The following is a 14,312-nucleotide window of genomic DNA, read 5'->3' as shown; positions in this document are numbered from 1 at the left end:
CCTTCAATCCTGCGTGTTCCCTTAACCCTCACCTGCTTTGTCGTATAATGAGATAAGTGGCTCTGGATACAATAATGTATACAGTAAATGAATATTGCAACCAACCTAAGTGGTTTATTCAAGGACTCAATAGATAATAGATTTAAGATTTTTATTAAAAAAATTTTTTTTATAGATTTGCCTGAAAACACTCTTGATCTTGCTATTTCATTATAGACTATGGTGTGTGCACATAGATGACCAAAAATGATCACGTAATCCATTTTAAAATGGAACCTTTAACACAATAAAGTGTGTGAAAGAGCTGAAGAGCGTTAAAAAGAGCTTTTAAACACGTTCCTTTCTTCTTTACTGCGTTTTATACTTAATCGTCCGAGAATGACTCATTAGATCTTATCTCCTCTTGTGGTTTTAGTATTCTTTGCCAGCTGTGTTATAGGAAGCCATTTAGCATTTTAGTGACCTACATTTGTGCAAAGTGGGCGACATCATGTCTGCTGCTTGTACTGGAGGAAAATGTAAACCTGCACGAGGCTGTCTGCAGGTCTGTGGAAATTTTCTTTGATTTCTGAGTGCTTTCGCTTGCTCATGCACACAGTTTGTTTGCTTGGAGAAACGCTTCCTCTAAAACATAGTTTTTGGATTGCATAACCCCAGAATATACATTGTGTTCAGAGACTCTAGATTTAGTGGCTAATGACATTCAATTCTTCTCTAACACAGTTTTAAGAACCTTTATTATACATGATATTTTATTTATCCTTTACCACAATAGTGTTTCAGTATCATAAGTATCAGTAGTGGCACACTTTCATCTAGATGATAGAAATTTGTGAAATCGCTCAGAACAGGAATATAGTCACACATTTACAGGGTAAGAAAATAGTAACTTAAACCCTACACTTATATAGCCCTTATCTTGGTCCAATAAACTCAGCTATTATGTCAGAATTTACTCTAAATAGCGAAAATAAGTTTGTACTGTAGGTAAAGCAAATATGTCTCATTGATATAGATTTACGTAGATGGATCTTATAACTTACATAGATCTAACATACAACATTCAGATCACAGCCCACTACAGATGCCACGGGTTCAGTTTCAGCATTCTTTGTTCAAGTGATTTATTAGAAACGTAGTGACAAATACTATTCAAACATCTTGAGCAGCGCTTTAGAACTGTAAAATCTGATTTTGCAGACTTCTTGCATGTTCAACTCAACCATAGTGCTAAGTTTACTATGATGGATCATTGCAATACTAGTCACACAATGAGAAAGACATTTTTACTTCAGTATAAATTGAAAATAATAAATGAAATGTATTTATAAAAATTAAATAATGAATTATAAAACCAAGTAAAATGCTGATACAGTACAGTACTGTATACATAAAAGAGCAATTTTTGGGGTGACATCATAAAAACATTTCTTGTTGCTTTAGTCAAACTGCAAAAGCGTTAGTACATTACTTTATTGATTGTGTACAATTGTCTGCTGTTTCCTACATTATCAGTTGTTTATGTCGTTTTGATCAAAATATTTTATACTGGTTTCCCCTGAATAGTTTAAACCCCCAATTCAATTCAATTTATTTTTATTTGTATAGCACTTTTTAACAATGAACATTGTCTCAAAGCAGCTTTATGCACATAAACATCTCAGCATCTCGGCATCAGTTCATTGCATTATGTCCTTGAATGCAAAATGGTTAAACCAGTTGTCAGAATCTGTCAAGCTTATATTCCTATTAAACCTTTTTTAGGAAATCTTTTCTAAACTGATGAACTGTGCAGATGAATCTTGAATGTCACTAATGAAAGCGAGTGAACGGCATCAGATCCACCAATGATCAACTAGTTCTCTAAAACTGATCAAAGGTGAATCTTGTGACAGTTCAATTGGCAACTGAGCAAAACACAGAATTACAATTTCTGAAAATAAATGAACAACCAAGAAACGAACAGACACTATTAAAGTACAGTAAGAGTGTAAATTCTGTCCCTTGCAATCAGTATAAATCAAATATGCAAACAAATAAAAAAAAAAAATTGTGATGCTGATATTCATATATAATATACAGAAGAAACTTTGTGCATTTTTAATCACTGCGATCCAAACCATAATTTATATCAGGAAATACTGAAATTGTGCAGCGTCATACTGACAACATGACTAAACATTTTGAAGATTTTGTTTGTGAACAATGACAAAAGGACTAGTTATTCTGTTGGGAATGACATGCTGATTGACACACATGCTTACTTTTGAGAGATGAACTAAAGATTTTGTGAAAAGTACAGGCTTTTGCAAGAAATCATGTTTGTACACATTGTTTTGAGAAATGCACTTACTGATTTTCAGTTAGATTAATTTAGAATTTATTTTAGCAATTTTTATTAAGGATGATTCGAGAAATGCTCCAAAGCAACTGAGAAAAACTGTATTTTTAGTAAAACTGCATGATTCACATTTACATAAATATTCCAGCATTTTCAGAAAAGACATAGACAGCTCAATTGGGCTTTAACAAAGAAAAAAAGAAAAAATTACTTCTGTATGTTATCAAGTATTAATAATAAAAAGAAAACCAAAATAGGTTTACAATCAGTAAGAGTATAAAATAGTTTTGTTAGGTTGTTCCTTCGCATGTCCCCACAATGGAACATCTTCAACCACTCATCAAATTTAAAAAAAGTGTGTCAATGGGAAGGAAATAAAAAAAAAAGTAGATTCAAAGCATGACATGTATTGCTATATAAAGATGGGGAATTCACAAACACTCATTTTTCGCTGAATGAATCAGCCTGACAGTGAGGACGGACTACGGTATCGACATCATACCTGTCTTTCTCAAGATGAACATCTCAGTGGTTAGTGATTACTATGTTTTCCTGTCATTTTTGACATTTTCGAAGCTAAAATATAAGCGTTGAAGCTTGAGCAGTGTGTTTGTAGATGAATAGATGCAGGTGTGTTTCCCTGGTTAAAAAAAAGTATAATAATAATAAATAAATTAACTAAATCTTATCTCTTCTCCTGTTCTGTCCTCCAAGTTTTTCCAGGTCATACTGTTGCTGGCGTTGAGTGCCCTCTTGCTTGGTGCGGCTCAGTCTCCTTCAGGAAGCAAAGGAAAGAAGGAACGGAAAGAGAGACCGAATAAGGGCTCCCACATAAAGAGTGGAAAAGTTTCTCTAAATTTCGATTCTGCAGTAGAATTCCAACCAGATACCTACCAAATGCATCCAAGTCAATCAATATCACCATGGACATATGAGTAAGTCTGATTCAGAATTTGTATCTAGTATAATATACATATAGTGAAGTGAACAAAGTGAACATTTGGTATTTTATAGACTTTACACACCATTAATTTTGACATATACAAAAATACAAAAAATATATTATGTATTTGTATTCATATAAAAATGATACATACATTGGTACTTTTATTGAGATGTTCAAATATACAGTTAAATAAATTTTTACAAGTTTACAAGTGACAGTCTAATATAAGGAATAGTCTTTTTACATTTTTCTTTATTTAAAGCTTTGAATAGTCTTTTTGTGTCAGATTGCAAATCGAAGTATTTACTTATCAAAAGTCAAATATCTGCCAATAGAATAAAAAATATAAAGTCTAAAATGACAGCCCTGTCAAATGTTTGGAAATATCTAGTCTTATGGGTTTTTAATAGACATGTGCATGTTTGTTTGTTTGTATGCAACAAACTGTCATTTGACAAATATATAAATGTAAAGTTGTTCCACTTCATTTTCATTGAAAAATCTTCCCTAAGCATGATTAACAGCTTTACACACTCTAGGCATCCAGACACTTCAGCTGAAATACTTTGCCGTGCCTTTTGTAAAACTTGCCAAAGTTGTTCTTTACAAGTTGGAGATTTCTTTCTGATCTTGAGGTCCAGTTCATCCCAAAGCAGCAATAGGATTTAGGTGTGGTAACTAAGCAGGCCATTCCATGATAGATATCACTCTAGTTGACTGTTTGCTCTCTAAAAAATGCTTACAGAGTCTGGACGTACGCTTCGGCTCTTTGTCTTGTTGTGTGGGGAATTTGGTTCAAAGAGCCACAGTTCAGATGGAATTGCATGGTGTTGATGTATGGAATGGTAGCCATGTTGGGTTAGTTTTCCTCTCACCTGGAATAAGTCTCTAAAACAACCCCAAAACATTTAAGCATTCAGCTCCATGTTATTTATATGTCATTTTAATTCTACAATAAGCAAATACAAAATACATTCAACTATATTCAAACTACTTTCATTTTATTTTTCTTGCAATTTAATTTGCTTCTTGCTTGATTCTGGAACATGATTCTCTTGGCTAATCATCTTCAATTCCATGAGTTTACTTTAATGAGATTTGAATCAGGGGATTAGTGAAGCCATGTAAGGCCTTTCTGTGTTATTCTGACTATATGCTTGGGGTTGTTGTTTTGTTGAAACATCTCTACATTTCTCAGCAAATTTTGCTTCTTGTCATATGATCCTATATTCTATATAATACGTTCTAGGAACTTTGTTCTGTTCACGCTTCCAGTACCATCACGATGCTCCCTCCACCATGCCTCCCTGCAGCTGTGGTGTTCTTGGGATACATAATGATTCTATTAAATAACATAAAGATTACATGATTCTTCTTTCTTCAAATGTGATGAGTTTATATGAGAAAATATTCTGTTCATGTTTGTTCACTTGTTATTGAGGAGTTAATGTGAGGAGTGGAAACGGATATGATGATGTAAAGTTCGTTGTGTTCCCTGTGTGTCCTGTTGTTCTATGCTGCTTTCCAGTCTTCCTTCCTTATCTGAGACCATGTTGTGAAATCATAAGTAGCCCATCTGCTCCCTGAATTTCCCATTAACATGACATTACATAATTTTTGAGCATTTTTGTTTAATAATGGCAGCCCTGATAAATTTAGGAAGCTCCATCAACTTCATTGCTACTTGTTCCCATCCAACAGCAATACATTTTATATTGACCTATGGTGTAATGTGCACTTTATATAAATATAGCACTTTATTTATTTTTATTACTTACTTACTTAAGTTCGTCTTGGTGAATGTAATGGGTCAAAGTAACTCCATGATCTAGTTCTGATGCTTATGTGCTTATTGTAGGAGGTTCGAGTGGGATGCAGAAGTCAGCATGAGCACTCTGACCACTGCAGTGACCTATGTGCAGCAGGCTGTGATGCTTTGTGTGTTTTCTGGCTCCATTCTATCAAAGCCAACATTTACTTTTCCAGCAATTTGTGCTATAATAGCTCGTCTCTGGTATTGGACCAAATGACTTAGCCTTCACTCCCCATGCACATAATTGAACTGACAACCCATGGCCTGTCTCATATTTACTGGCTCTCCTTCCTTGGACCACTTTTGATAGGTACTATCCACTGCATACACTGCATAGGAAATACCTAACATAACCTGCTGTTTTAGAGATACTCTGTCATCAAGCCATCACAATACGGCCCTTGTTGAAGTAACTCAGATCGTTACACTTGCCAATTTTTCCTAATAACTGTAAGTCAGCTGAACTGACTTCATGACTGCAGGCTTCTTCTATCGACCTTTCCTTATAACAATTTACCAAACACAGACCAGATCGCAATCTTCGCCTTAGATTCCTCTCTTTCAAACAACATCCAGTTAGGTGCAAAAGTTTGCTCCCCTCTCATCTATTGTGTAGCAGTTTGTACCTTAAAAACGAACTGTAGTTCGATATTATGAGTCCGTGGGCTCATTGCACATGTCATTGTGGTTATGTGGGTAACCCCTAAAAGTTCCTGATACATCATACACATTCTATGTCTCGTTTCTGTCATGTAGAAGATCTAGATTCAAAGACACTCTAACTCTATATCTAATATTTCTAATCATGATATTAATTGAATTTAATTTATGGAAACCAAATATTTGATTACTCAGCATGCGTTCAGATGCTTAAAATTATTTTTTGGGGAAAAAGAAATAAAAAAAAAATAAAAAATCTGTATAGAAATAAATACAGTCCATTTACAAATTTGTCATAAAGTAGAACATCAGGATGGATTGGGCACATCTAGAAAGAAGAAAGAAATTAGATCACAACTTAAGCGTTTAATTTTTGGCAGATTTACTTCGAGAAATAAATACATAATTATTATAATATTCTAAGCAAGACTATTTTATATATTTTACTAATAAGTAAAGCTTTAATAATCGTATATTTAATTGCTTGATGATAGGAAATCCTAGATAAATATGACTATTTTCTTTGTTCTTTTTTAATTTCTAGATGTCCTGTACTAAGCAAGTTAACTACTGTAATATTCTGCAAAACAAAATCAGTGTACAATGTTACAATGCAAATTAACTTCTTCCCAGGGTCTCTTATGATGAATCCCGCATGCCGAGCCACATTTTTGAGGCGAAGTGTGAGCGGACAGGATGCATTAACAAATACGGACATGAAGACTTCGGACTGGAATCCAAACCCATCTTCTACCAAATCATGGTGCTCAGAAGAATAAAGGGCAGAAACAAGAATAACTATTCCTTCCAACTGGAGAAATACACCACCAGCGTTGGGTGCACATGTGTTTTCCCTTACATCTTATCTCACAAGTAGTTCTGCAGTGCATTGTTTGAAAAAAGTTTATATACAGCTTTATAGACGCATATAGACTGTTGCTATATTATTGTATTGTGAGAAGACGCAGCTCAGTTGTTAAGCTGTTGGACTTTGGATCATGAGTTCAAATCCCAGAACCCCCAGCTGCCACTGTGGGGCCCTTAAGCAAAGCCCTTAACCTTCAACTGCTTAGTTGTATAACAAAAATAATTGAAAGTTGCTGTGGATAAGGGCGTCTGCTAAAATGTATTGTTGTCTGTTTTTGGCCCAGGAAACTGTAAAGCATAAAAAGCTTCACATGAAGAACATTTCCAAGCAGCTAAACCAGCTTTCTTTTGTCTTCTCAAATTTTTTTGTCTTGGCAAACAATAAAAACCCCCAAAAAAAGACAAAAGCACAACTGAGTCATTTAGTAAAGAGATGTTTTTACTGACTGCCATGCCAAATCAGATATAGGATCATCTTAATGACAACCACAAGAAAGAGCAAACCGGGGTTTTCCTGAAAAATTCACATCGACGCTCATCACTGCACATATCATCACTTTGACTTCTTTGGCATGACATCACGAATGAACAGTACAGAGAAATGCCAAAACAAATTCGCAGCATTCACAACTAATGCTAAAGCAGCATCTCAGGTTAAAACAGAAGTACAACGTCTATATCTCTCTTTTGTTCTGTCTTTAATGGGATCTGCTCTCTCTTTACATCTCTTATTTTATTGTATAAACATGAAAAAAAAAAAAATTTATTGTGTAGTTTTTATGTGCCTAGTAATTGTGCTTAAAGTATTTAAGGAATATGTAAAGAAGTGCCAGGTTAAAAACCGGTTCAAATCTCATGAAAATGCAAGAGCATGAGTTTTAATACGCGCTCAGACAACAAAAGGCAGTGTGAGGAAACTCCTTATAAATCGGTTTTATTGAGAAAACATGTGCCTCTATCATAAATAAATGACCAGTGAATGAACATGCATAGCTTGCACTTTTGCTAGATGGCATTCATAAAAAAAGCTTTATTTTCCTCCACTGTATATAGACATTTAGGAAGTGCAGTATCTGGTTATCTTGTCCGCAATGTTTGATTATATTTTCTGACGTATGTCTGCATTATTTATTGTTATTTTTAAATAATTGAATTGCCATCTACCTTTTCCATCATTACCTCAGTATGTACAAATTATGGTTTTTCTAAAAGGTTGGTGCCCCTGAACTTTTGACAATAGAACTTTGGCTCATTTTAGTCTGAAAAATGTATAGTTTTTTTAAATGAAAAAAAAAAAAAAGCTTTAATGAGAAGTGATATCTTGTTTCACTGATCTCCCTCTCATCCTAATTATTAGATAAATATTTTTTTAACCATCCCAGACACAGTCCGCTTTTCATCTTCTTCTAATTTATCGGCAGGCTTCCTCCTTCAGCTCTTTATTCTTCCTCACTTCTTCTGCGTGCTTGTCCTAAAAAGCATAAAAAACTTTGTTGTTAGCGGAATGACAAATTAACCTCAATAACAGGCTCCCAAATACCTTATAATCAAGAGAAAGAACATTTCTAGGTAATAAAAGCAGTTAATGTTATGCCAAAAAGCTCTTCAGGTGTAATTTGATAACATTTGGCATCATTTATACTTATAAAGCAGCTCTTTAGTTTCTCGCTTTTTTCTTACTGAATGATACTGAATCAGTGAGGATTTAATGTGACACTATGGGACACTTTATCTGTCTACCTTCAGAGGAAAGAAACACAATAACATCGTTAGTGACTACACAGTCTCCAACAAAAAGAAGTCAAGCTTATACCACAAATATAATTGAGACTCGAATCCAGCAGATACTCTGGCAGCTAAATATATTAAATATTCAACCTGGTTTGACAACATTTCTATCTTAAAAAAATATATCAGCAATATGTGGTAGATAAATTGTTCTCTAATCCACAGACAGACACATCTTTGTTGAATTTGATTTATGAATTCATTTGTTGAGGAAAAAAAACAATATCTTTTCGGGTGTGTTTTTTCTTTAAGTCGTCCTAATCTGGCAACCCTGTTATTAACGGCCAACTCTACTTTATTTGGTTAAATGAAAAATGGGGCATGGGGCAAAACCAATCCTGCCCCTATAGTTCTCTCTTAGTGCTTGTTGCATTTTTCCCGGTGGCAGTCATGTGGCTTTGCATTGAACCAATTAAATCTGTCAAATAACTACATTTTAAAAACCCTAAAAAAGTAATAAGTATTACAAATAAAAGTTGCTTAATTAATGGGTGATATAAGTTGTGCGGCATTGTCCCATCAGACCCTGTGGACGAGCCGTCACTGTTGAGTACGTTCATGGTTCATCCACAGGGTCGGATGAGACAATGCTAAACAATTTAGACGCGTTTTCTTTACACTATACCTTTTCCTGAAGCCTCTCCAGCATAGCAGCCAGCAGGGCCTCGCGATTCTCTTTGTTGGTCTCCATCTTTTGCTCCAGCTTCTCCTTGGCGTTCTTGATGAAGTTGTTGTTCTCCTCGAAGGCCTTCTGGATAACCTCCCTCTCATGCTCTCTTTTCTCAGCCAAGTGCTTCAGCAGCTCCGACTCCTGGAACTGATCACAGGCCATATTGTCCGTGTTAGGATTTATTTTATTTGGAAAGCATTGTTTGTGTAAAACCAATATAGAGAAAATGTGTGTGTGTGTGTATATATATATATATATATGTATGTATATATGTATATATGTATATATATATATATACCTTCCTTCTCTCCTCAGCAGCCTCCAGCTTTTTCTGGATCTCCTCCAGTGAGGGGTCCTTGCGGTGTGGCATGGAGGCATTGAGGTCAGGGACGCCATCAAATGAAGGAGGCTTCAGGATCACTTCAAATGCTTGGCCTGATGCACGCTTGTTAAGCTCAATCACCTCCACATCCTTGATCTCACACCAGTTCAGGTCCACTGCATCTATAAAAAAACGAGACACAGCTTATTCATTATATTACCAACTGTATTTAGCCCCAATGGAACAAGCAGCTAAATCCCTGCATAGCAATGTTCAAAACGTACACAATTTAGCAATCTAGAATAAAGACTTATACAATGAACGTTTACAGTGACAGAGAAAATCTAATGAGATTGAAAAAAGGAAGCAATAAAGTCTATTACAGGAATTCAAATGGATTTCATTACATATCACATTACAAAACCATAAACCGTTAAAACTTTTAGAAAACATTATTGAATGGTTTCCATTATGTGTGTTTGTGTGCCTCAAGAAATCATTACCATAAAAATGAATGAAACCCAGTGTATTCCCAACTTATTGGAATCTGGATACTTTAATGACAGCCTTATAATCTCTGTTGGTGTCTAGTAGATACCAATACACAATCTACAAGTTGTCGAATGTGTTAAGAGAGACCAATAGAGACCTACAGGGAATCATTACAGTTTCCAGCACAATTCTCATTAATAAAAAATTATATATGAGGGCTTCTGTTGTTATTTACTAGGAACGCTGCTACACAGGAGGAAGCCACTGCAGCTCTGATTACCTTCAGCTTTGTAGCTCAGCTTCTCTGAAAGGTCTGCCTTGATGCAGGAGCAGAATAGAGACACTAGAGGGAGCTCCTTCAGTTTCTCTCGATATGCTGAGGGAAGAAGAGTAACACCAAGGCAACATCAATGAATTGCATCAAACAGCATTAAGAACATGGACATTTCCTTTTTTAGGCTGTGGACATGTTGAGTAATATGACTAGTTACCGTACCTGCCAGGGTCATGCTGTTCGTTTTCTTTCTTCACCTAGCAAGGAGACTTAATCTGTTCTTTTTCCACTGTGAAAAAGAGAGAGAAAGAAGGATTACATCTCACTCTTCAATAAATTTATTGTAGGGTCAAATTGGCTTCAACAAAATGTTTTGATGGCACATAAGTATTTATTCTGGCTGTTGATTATGTTAAAAAGGTTTACATTAATGATCCACATTAAAGCTAGTGTTTAGTTAATTCCCTCCTTTTTACTCAATATTTCATTCCAAGACATCTATCAACACACTAAGACAATCAATCAATCAAACAATCAATAAATCAATCAATCTTAAAAAACATGTCACAGTCAGTCAATAAGGAAAGAAGATTGATGCTATGTTTGGGATTTTGTCCCAATACCAAGGTAACCGTACATCCAAATATAGTCATTAAATATATTTAAATAATCAAAAATTGCTTCCCTGATCTACAGTTGAATTTCTTTTTTCATTATCTCCCCCATGTTTTGGTCAAATTGAGGTTTCACAAAGATTTTTACTCCTGTTTGTCATGACTATAAACATACCTTTCTATACCTTTATTACTTTAATTATTAATATACCACATCAGATTACAAGAAATAAATAGAATAAAAAATATTAACAGAAAATAAATGAAATATTCATTTTGATAATGTATAAAATGGCACAGTGATACTTTCTGTGTTTAATGTCTCAGCTCTGCTCCCTACTGAAAGGGGAGGAGTTATTTCGATGGCTACCGGTAGCTGGCTGGCTAGATGGCTACCTCATGTGGTGTTCTGGGGTTGTTTTTGGTTGGCCTCAGTCTACAGTATCTAAGTTTATTCACTTTACAATCCAAAATCTAGAAACATTTGATTGAAAAATTCCTTGCCATAATATAATATAATATAATATATATTATATAAAGAACTTATATATAATAAAAGGATATGAAACTTCTTTTTCCGAACAATTTCAAATATATAAAAGTATAATATTATTTAATATTTTTTATAACATATAACTACCTGCACTAAAGCAGCGATTTTGGCCTCCACTACTCCTGAAGCTGAATCGGAGAACATGCTGACTGGAGCATGATTTTGTCCTGACACTCCCTGAGGCAACGGCATGATTTCAGAAAAATGGCATTGCAGTGTCCCACTGACAGCAGGCTGAACAGTATTCAAACTGGGGATGGTAAGATTTAGCGATCTCACTTTCATCGGCATGAAAGTTAATGACGTGATGCGTCGGTTTCAAAAAGTGTGCATCAGATACAAGTTGGCATTTGTTGGCCAGAACAAAGCCAAGACTCCACGAATGCAATGCTAGCGCATAACACCACGTGCTAGATGCGCTGTACTTTTATTATTTAGAATGTGACCAAGAAATTTTGAATATAATTGTGATATAATATTGATTTCTTCTCACTGAACTGTTTCTCGAGCGCGTTCTCTCAGCACTACTGCTGCTATGTGAATATGAAATATCACAACACTACGGAGACCGAGGCGTGTCCTGAGAGTGACATAGAATACAGATTAACATGGCAGAGGTAGGGCTGCTTTTTTTCGAGAGACAAAACAGGAAAAGAACGTCTTTTAGAAGGTTTTAGTTAATCTTTTGTCTTTAGCTGCTTCATTATAAGTACCTTTAATGTATCATATTGTCGGCTTTTCATCGAGATTCGAATTGCATCGGCCTCAGTTATGTAGAGGCACATCCCTAATACGAATACATCTGCACTGAAGTACACAAGCAACACAAACAAAGGGTTTGGGTCAGTGATTTTGGGAGTGATTTCATAATTACATAAACACACGAGGTAACATGCAGCATAGTAGTGGCACACTGCTCTGAAAATGGTAGACCACACAGACACACAAACACACACACACACACACACACACACACACAGACACACACCCAGGCTAACCTTGTCCAACCTCCCACACACACAGAATGCTGATCAATATTTACTTCTTGCAGACGTTGCTGTTTGTTTCCAGCTTGTCAGTGAAACAGCATGAAGATGCAGCTTGGCTGTGTTTAGAGGTTAACCGGCCCAGGTGTCAAAATGGCCCAGCACTGGATACTAAACATTTTGCGATACCATTGTCTTTTCCTTTGATACCAGTAATAATAATAAAGCCTTAAATATAACCTGATATTGCTACCAAATACCAAATATGTGATTATACTGCTTTTTTGCAAACTACCAAGCTTATATCTTGTTCCATTTTAAACATAATCTTACATCCAGACCAGACCCTAACACTAGGACCCAACCCATCCCAACACTCTGTATCTCCCAGATAGCATACAATTTAATATTTTAAGTATAATTATTTGAAATAGAGCATTTTTTAACAAAAAATGTTCTGGAAACCCTACACTGAATAAATTCATTACCTGCTGTCTCGACTTCTGCTATCAGAATGGCACACAAGCATGATGTCAGACTAGAGTTAGTCATCTTGCTCCTATTCTAGACCATAAAACATCAACCAACAAAGATCCTTGCTCACCAAATACACTCAGCTTAGACTTTTACACACACACACACACACACACACACACACACACACACACACACACACACACACACACACACACACACACACACACACACACAAGGTGCAAGGTGCATTGCATGAATTACTGACCACTAAACAAACAAAAAATTAGCATCTAGCACATTAGACCTATTGGTGAGTAATCTCTAGATTTAATAGTAATATAAGATGCAGACATCCATGAGTCGAAACCTTTGCTCATCCAGACGAAATATATTTGAAAAGGTTAGAACATCTTTAGTCTAAGTGCCTGGGTGGTTTGTTTTGGAACAGGGTGCACTTACCCCGTCTCGGTAGCGCTCGTCCCCCTCTCTCCTGATTTTTCTCAGAGTCTGCACGTCCTCGGATACAAGAGCTCAGCAGCATCAGCAGCGCTACCACTCCTAACGCATGACATCACCTGCCAACACTGCTATTGGCCAAGCTGAGGAGCACAGTGCTTTCAGAGGAGGAAGAGAAAGGAGGGGCAGCAAACGAGGGAGATATATTCTCTATATATATTCTCTATATATATGACGTATATATATAACGTATATATATAACGTGTATATATATATATATATATAAAATTTGTACATCATTCTGTATGTCAAAAGATTAGGACACTTCACAAAATGCTGTTTTAGTATTTTCTAGAAAAAAACCCTTTGTAGTGGAGGAAATACTCAAATCACAATTGTTTGCAATATGCCTGCTTGCCTGCTTTATATTGCACAGATCTAATATTTGAACACTTTCCATTAAACTCATGGTTATGAGGCCCTCTTTATACTGATATATGAGCAAATATTACCATAATATTAACTAATTTATATAGGAACTACACTTCATTATAGTAGCAGTTATAGAATTTAATGCATGGGCAAGGGTAAGGATTTATGCAAATTTGACAAGGGCCAAAATATGAAAATAATATATAATTTAAAAATAATAAACTTCAACGCGACACACATTTTTTCACGACATTCTTTTTTTACTCATATACAAAAAAATACCTCCAGATAATTTTTAAATACTAAACATTTGTTTTCCTGATGCGACAAGTCTCATATCAAGCACCAAAATAATAGTGATAACAGCTTTAACTAAAATATAATAAGTACTGCAGGTGCCACAGAAGTGCCACTACTTTTCTGTGGGCCACCCTGTATGATACTGTAACAATTAAAACAACATGTTAAAATACCATTGATGGAACAATAAGACTGTCTTATAAATAACAGTAAATGTCAACACAATTCATTATAAGCACAGGTAAAGTGTCACTGGACCTTTTTAATGCAAAATCATTTATGCAAATCCAAGTTGCAGTTTTAAAGCAACCAAACTATGAA

General features: G+C 35.4%; 1 protein-coding gene across 1 annotated transcript; it reads right to left on the bottom strand.

The window, feature by feature from the left end:
* Positions 1 to 7,045: 7,045 nt before the first annotated feature.
* On the bottom strand, positions 7,046 to 13,449 carry stmn4 (stathmin-like 4). Its single transcript, XM_083561902.1, has 6 exons — positions 13,263 to 13,449; positions 10,396 to 10,462; positions 10,180 to 10,275; positions 9,384 to 9,589; positions 9,041 to 9,232; positions 7,046 to 8,098 (listed from the first exon to the last, which is right to left on the bottom strand). Exons 2-6 carry the CDS (start codon positions 10,406 to 10,408, stop codon positions 8,039 to 8,041), a joined length of 567 nt encoding a protein of 188 aa, XP_083418028.1. The 5' UTR covers positions 10,409 to 10,462; positions 13,263 to 13,449; the 3' UTR covers positions 7,046 to 8,038.
* Positions 13,450 to 14,312: the final 863 nt, after the last annotated feature.

The sequence above is a fragment of the Silurus aristotelis genome (assembly GCF_946808225.1).
Source record: "Silurus aristotelis genome assembly, chromosome: 15".
Lineage (NCBI taxonomy): Eukaryota > Metazoa > Chordata > Actinopteri > Siluriformes > Siluridae > Silurus > Silurus aristotelis.
The sequence above is the reverse complement of the archived record's forward strand: the minus strand, read 5'-3'. Positions and strand labels throughout refer to the sequence as shown.

Coding starts and splice junctions, on each gene's coding strand:
- stmn4 (XM_083561902.1), bottom strand. Junction 9,590..10,179: donor GCTGAGCTACAAAGCTGAAG/GTAATCAGAGCT, acceptor GTTTTTTTATAG/ATGCAGTGGACCTGAACTGG. Junction 9,233..9,383: donor CTGCTGAGGAGAGAAGGAAG/GTATATATATAT, acceptor GCCTGTGATCAG/TTCCAGGAGTCGGAGCTGCT.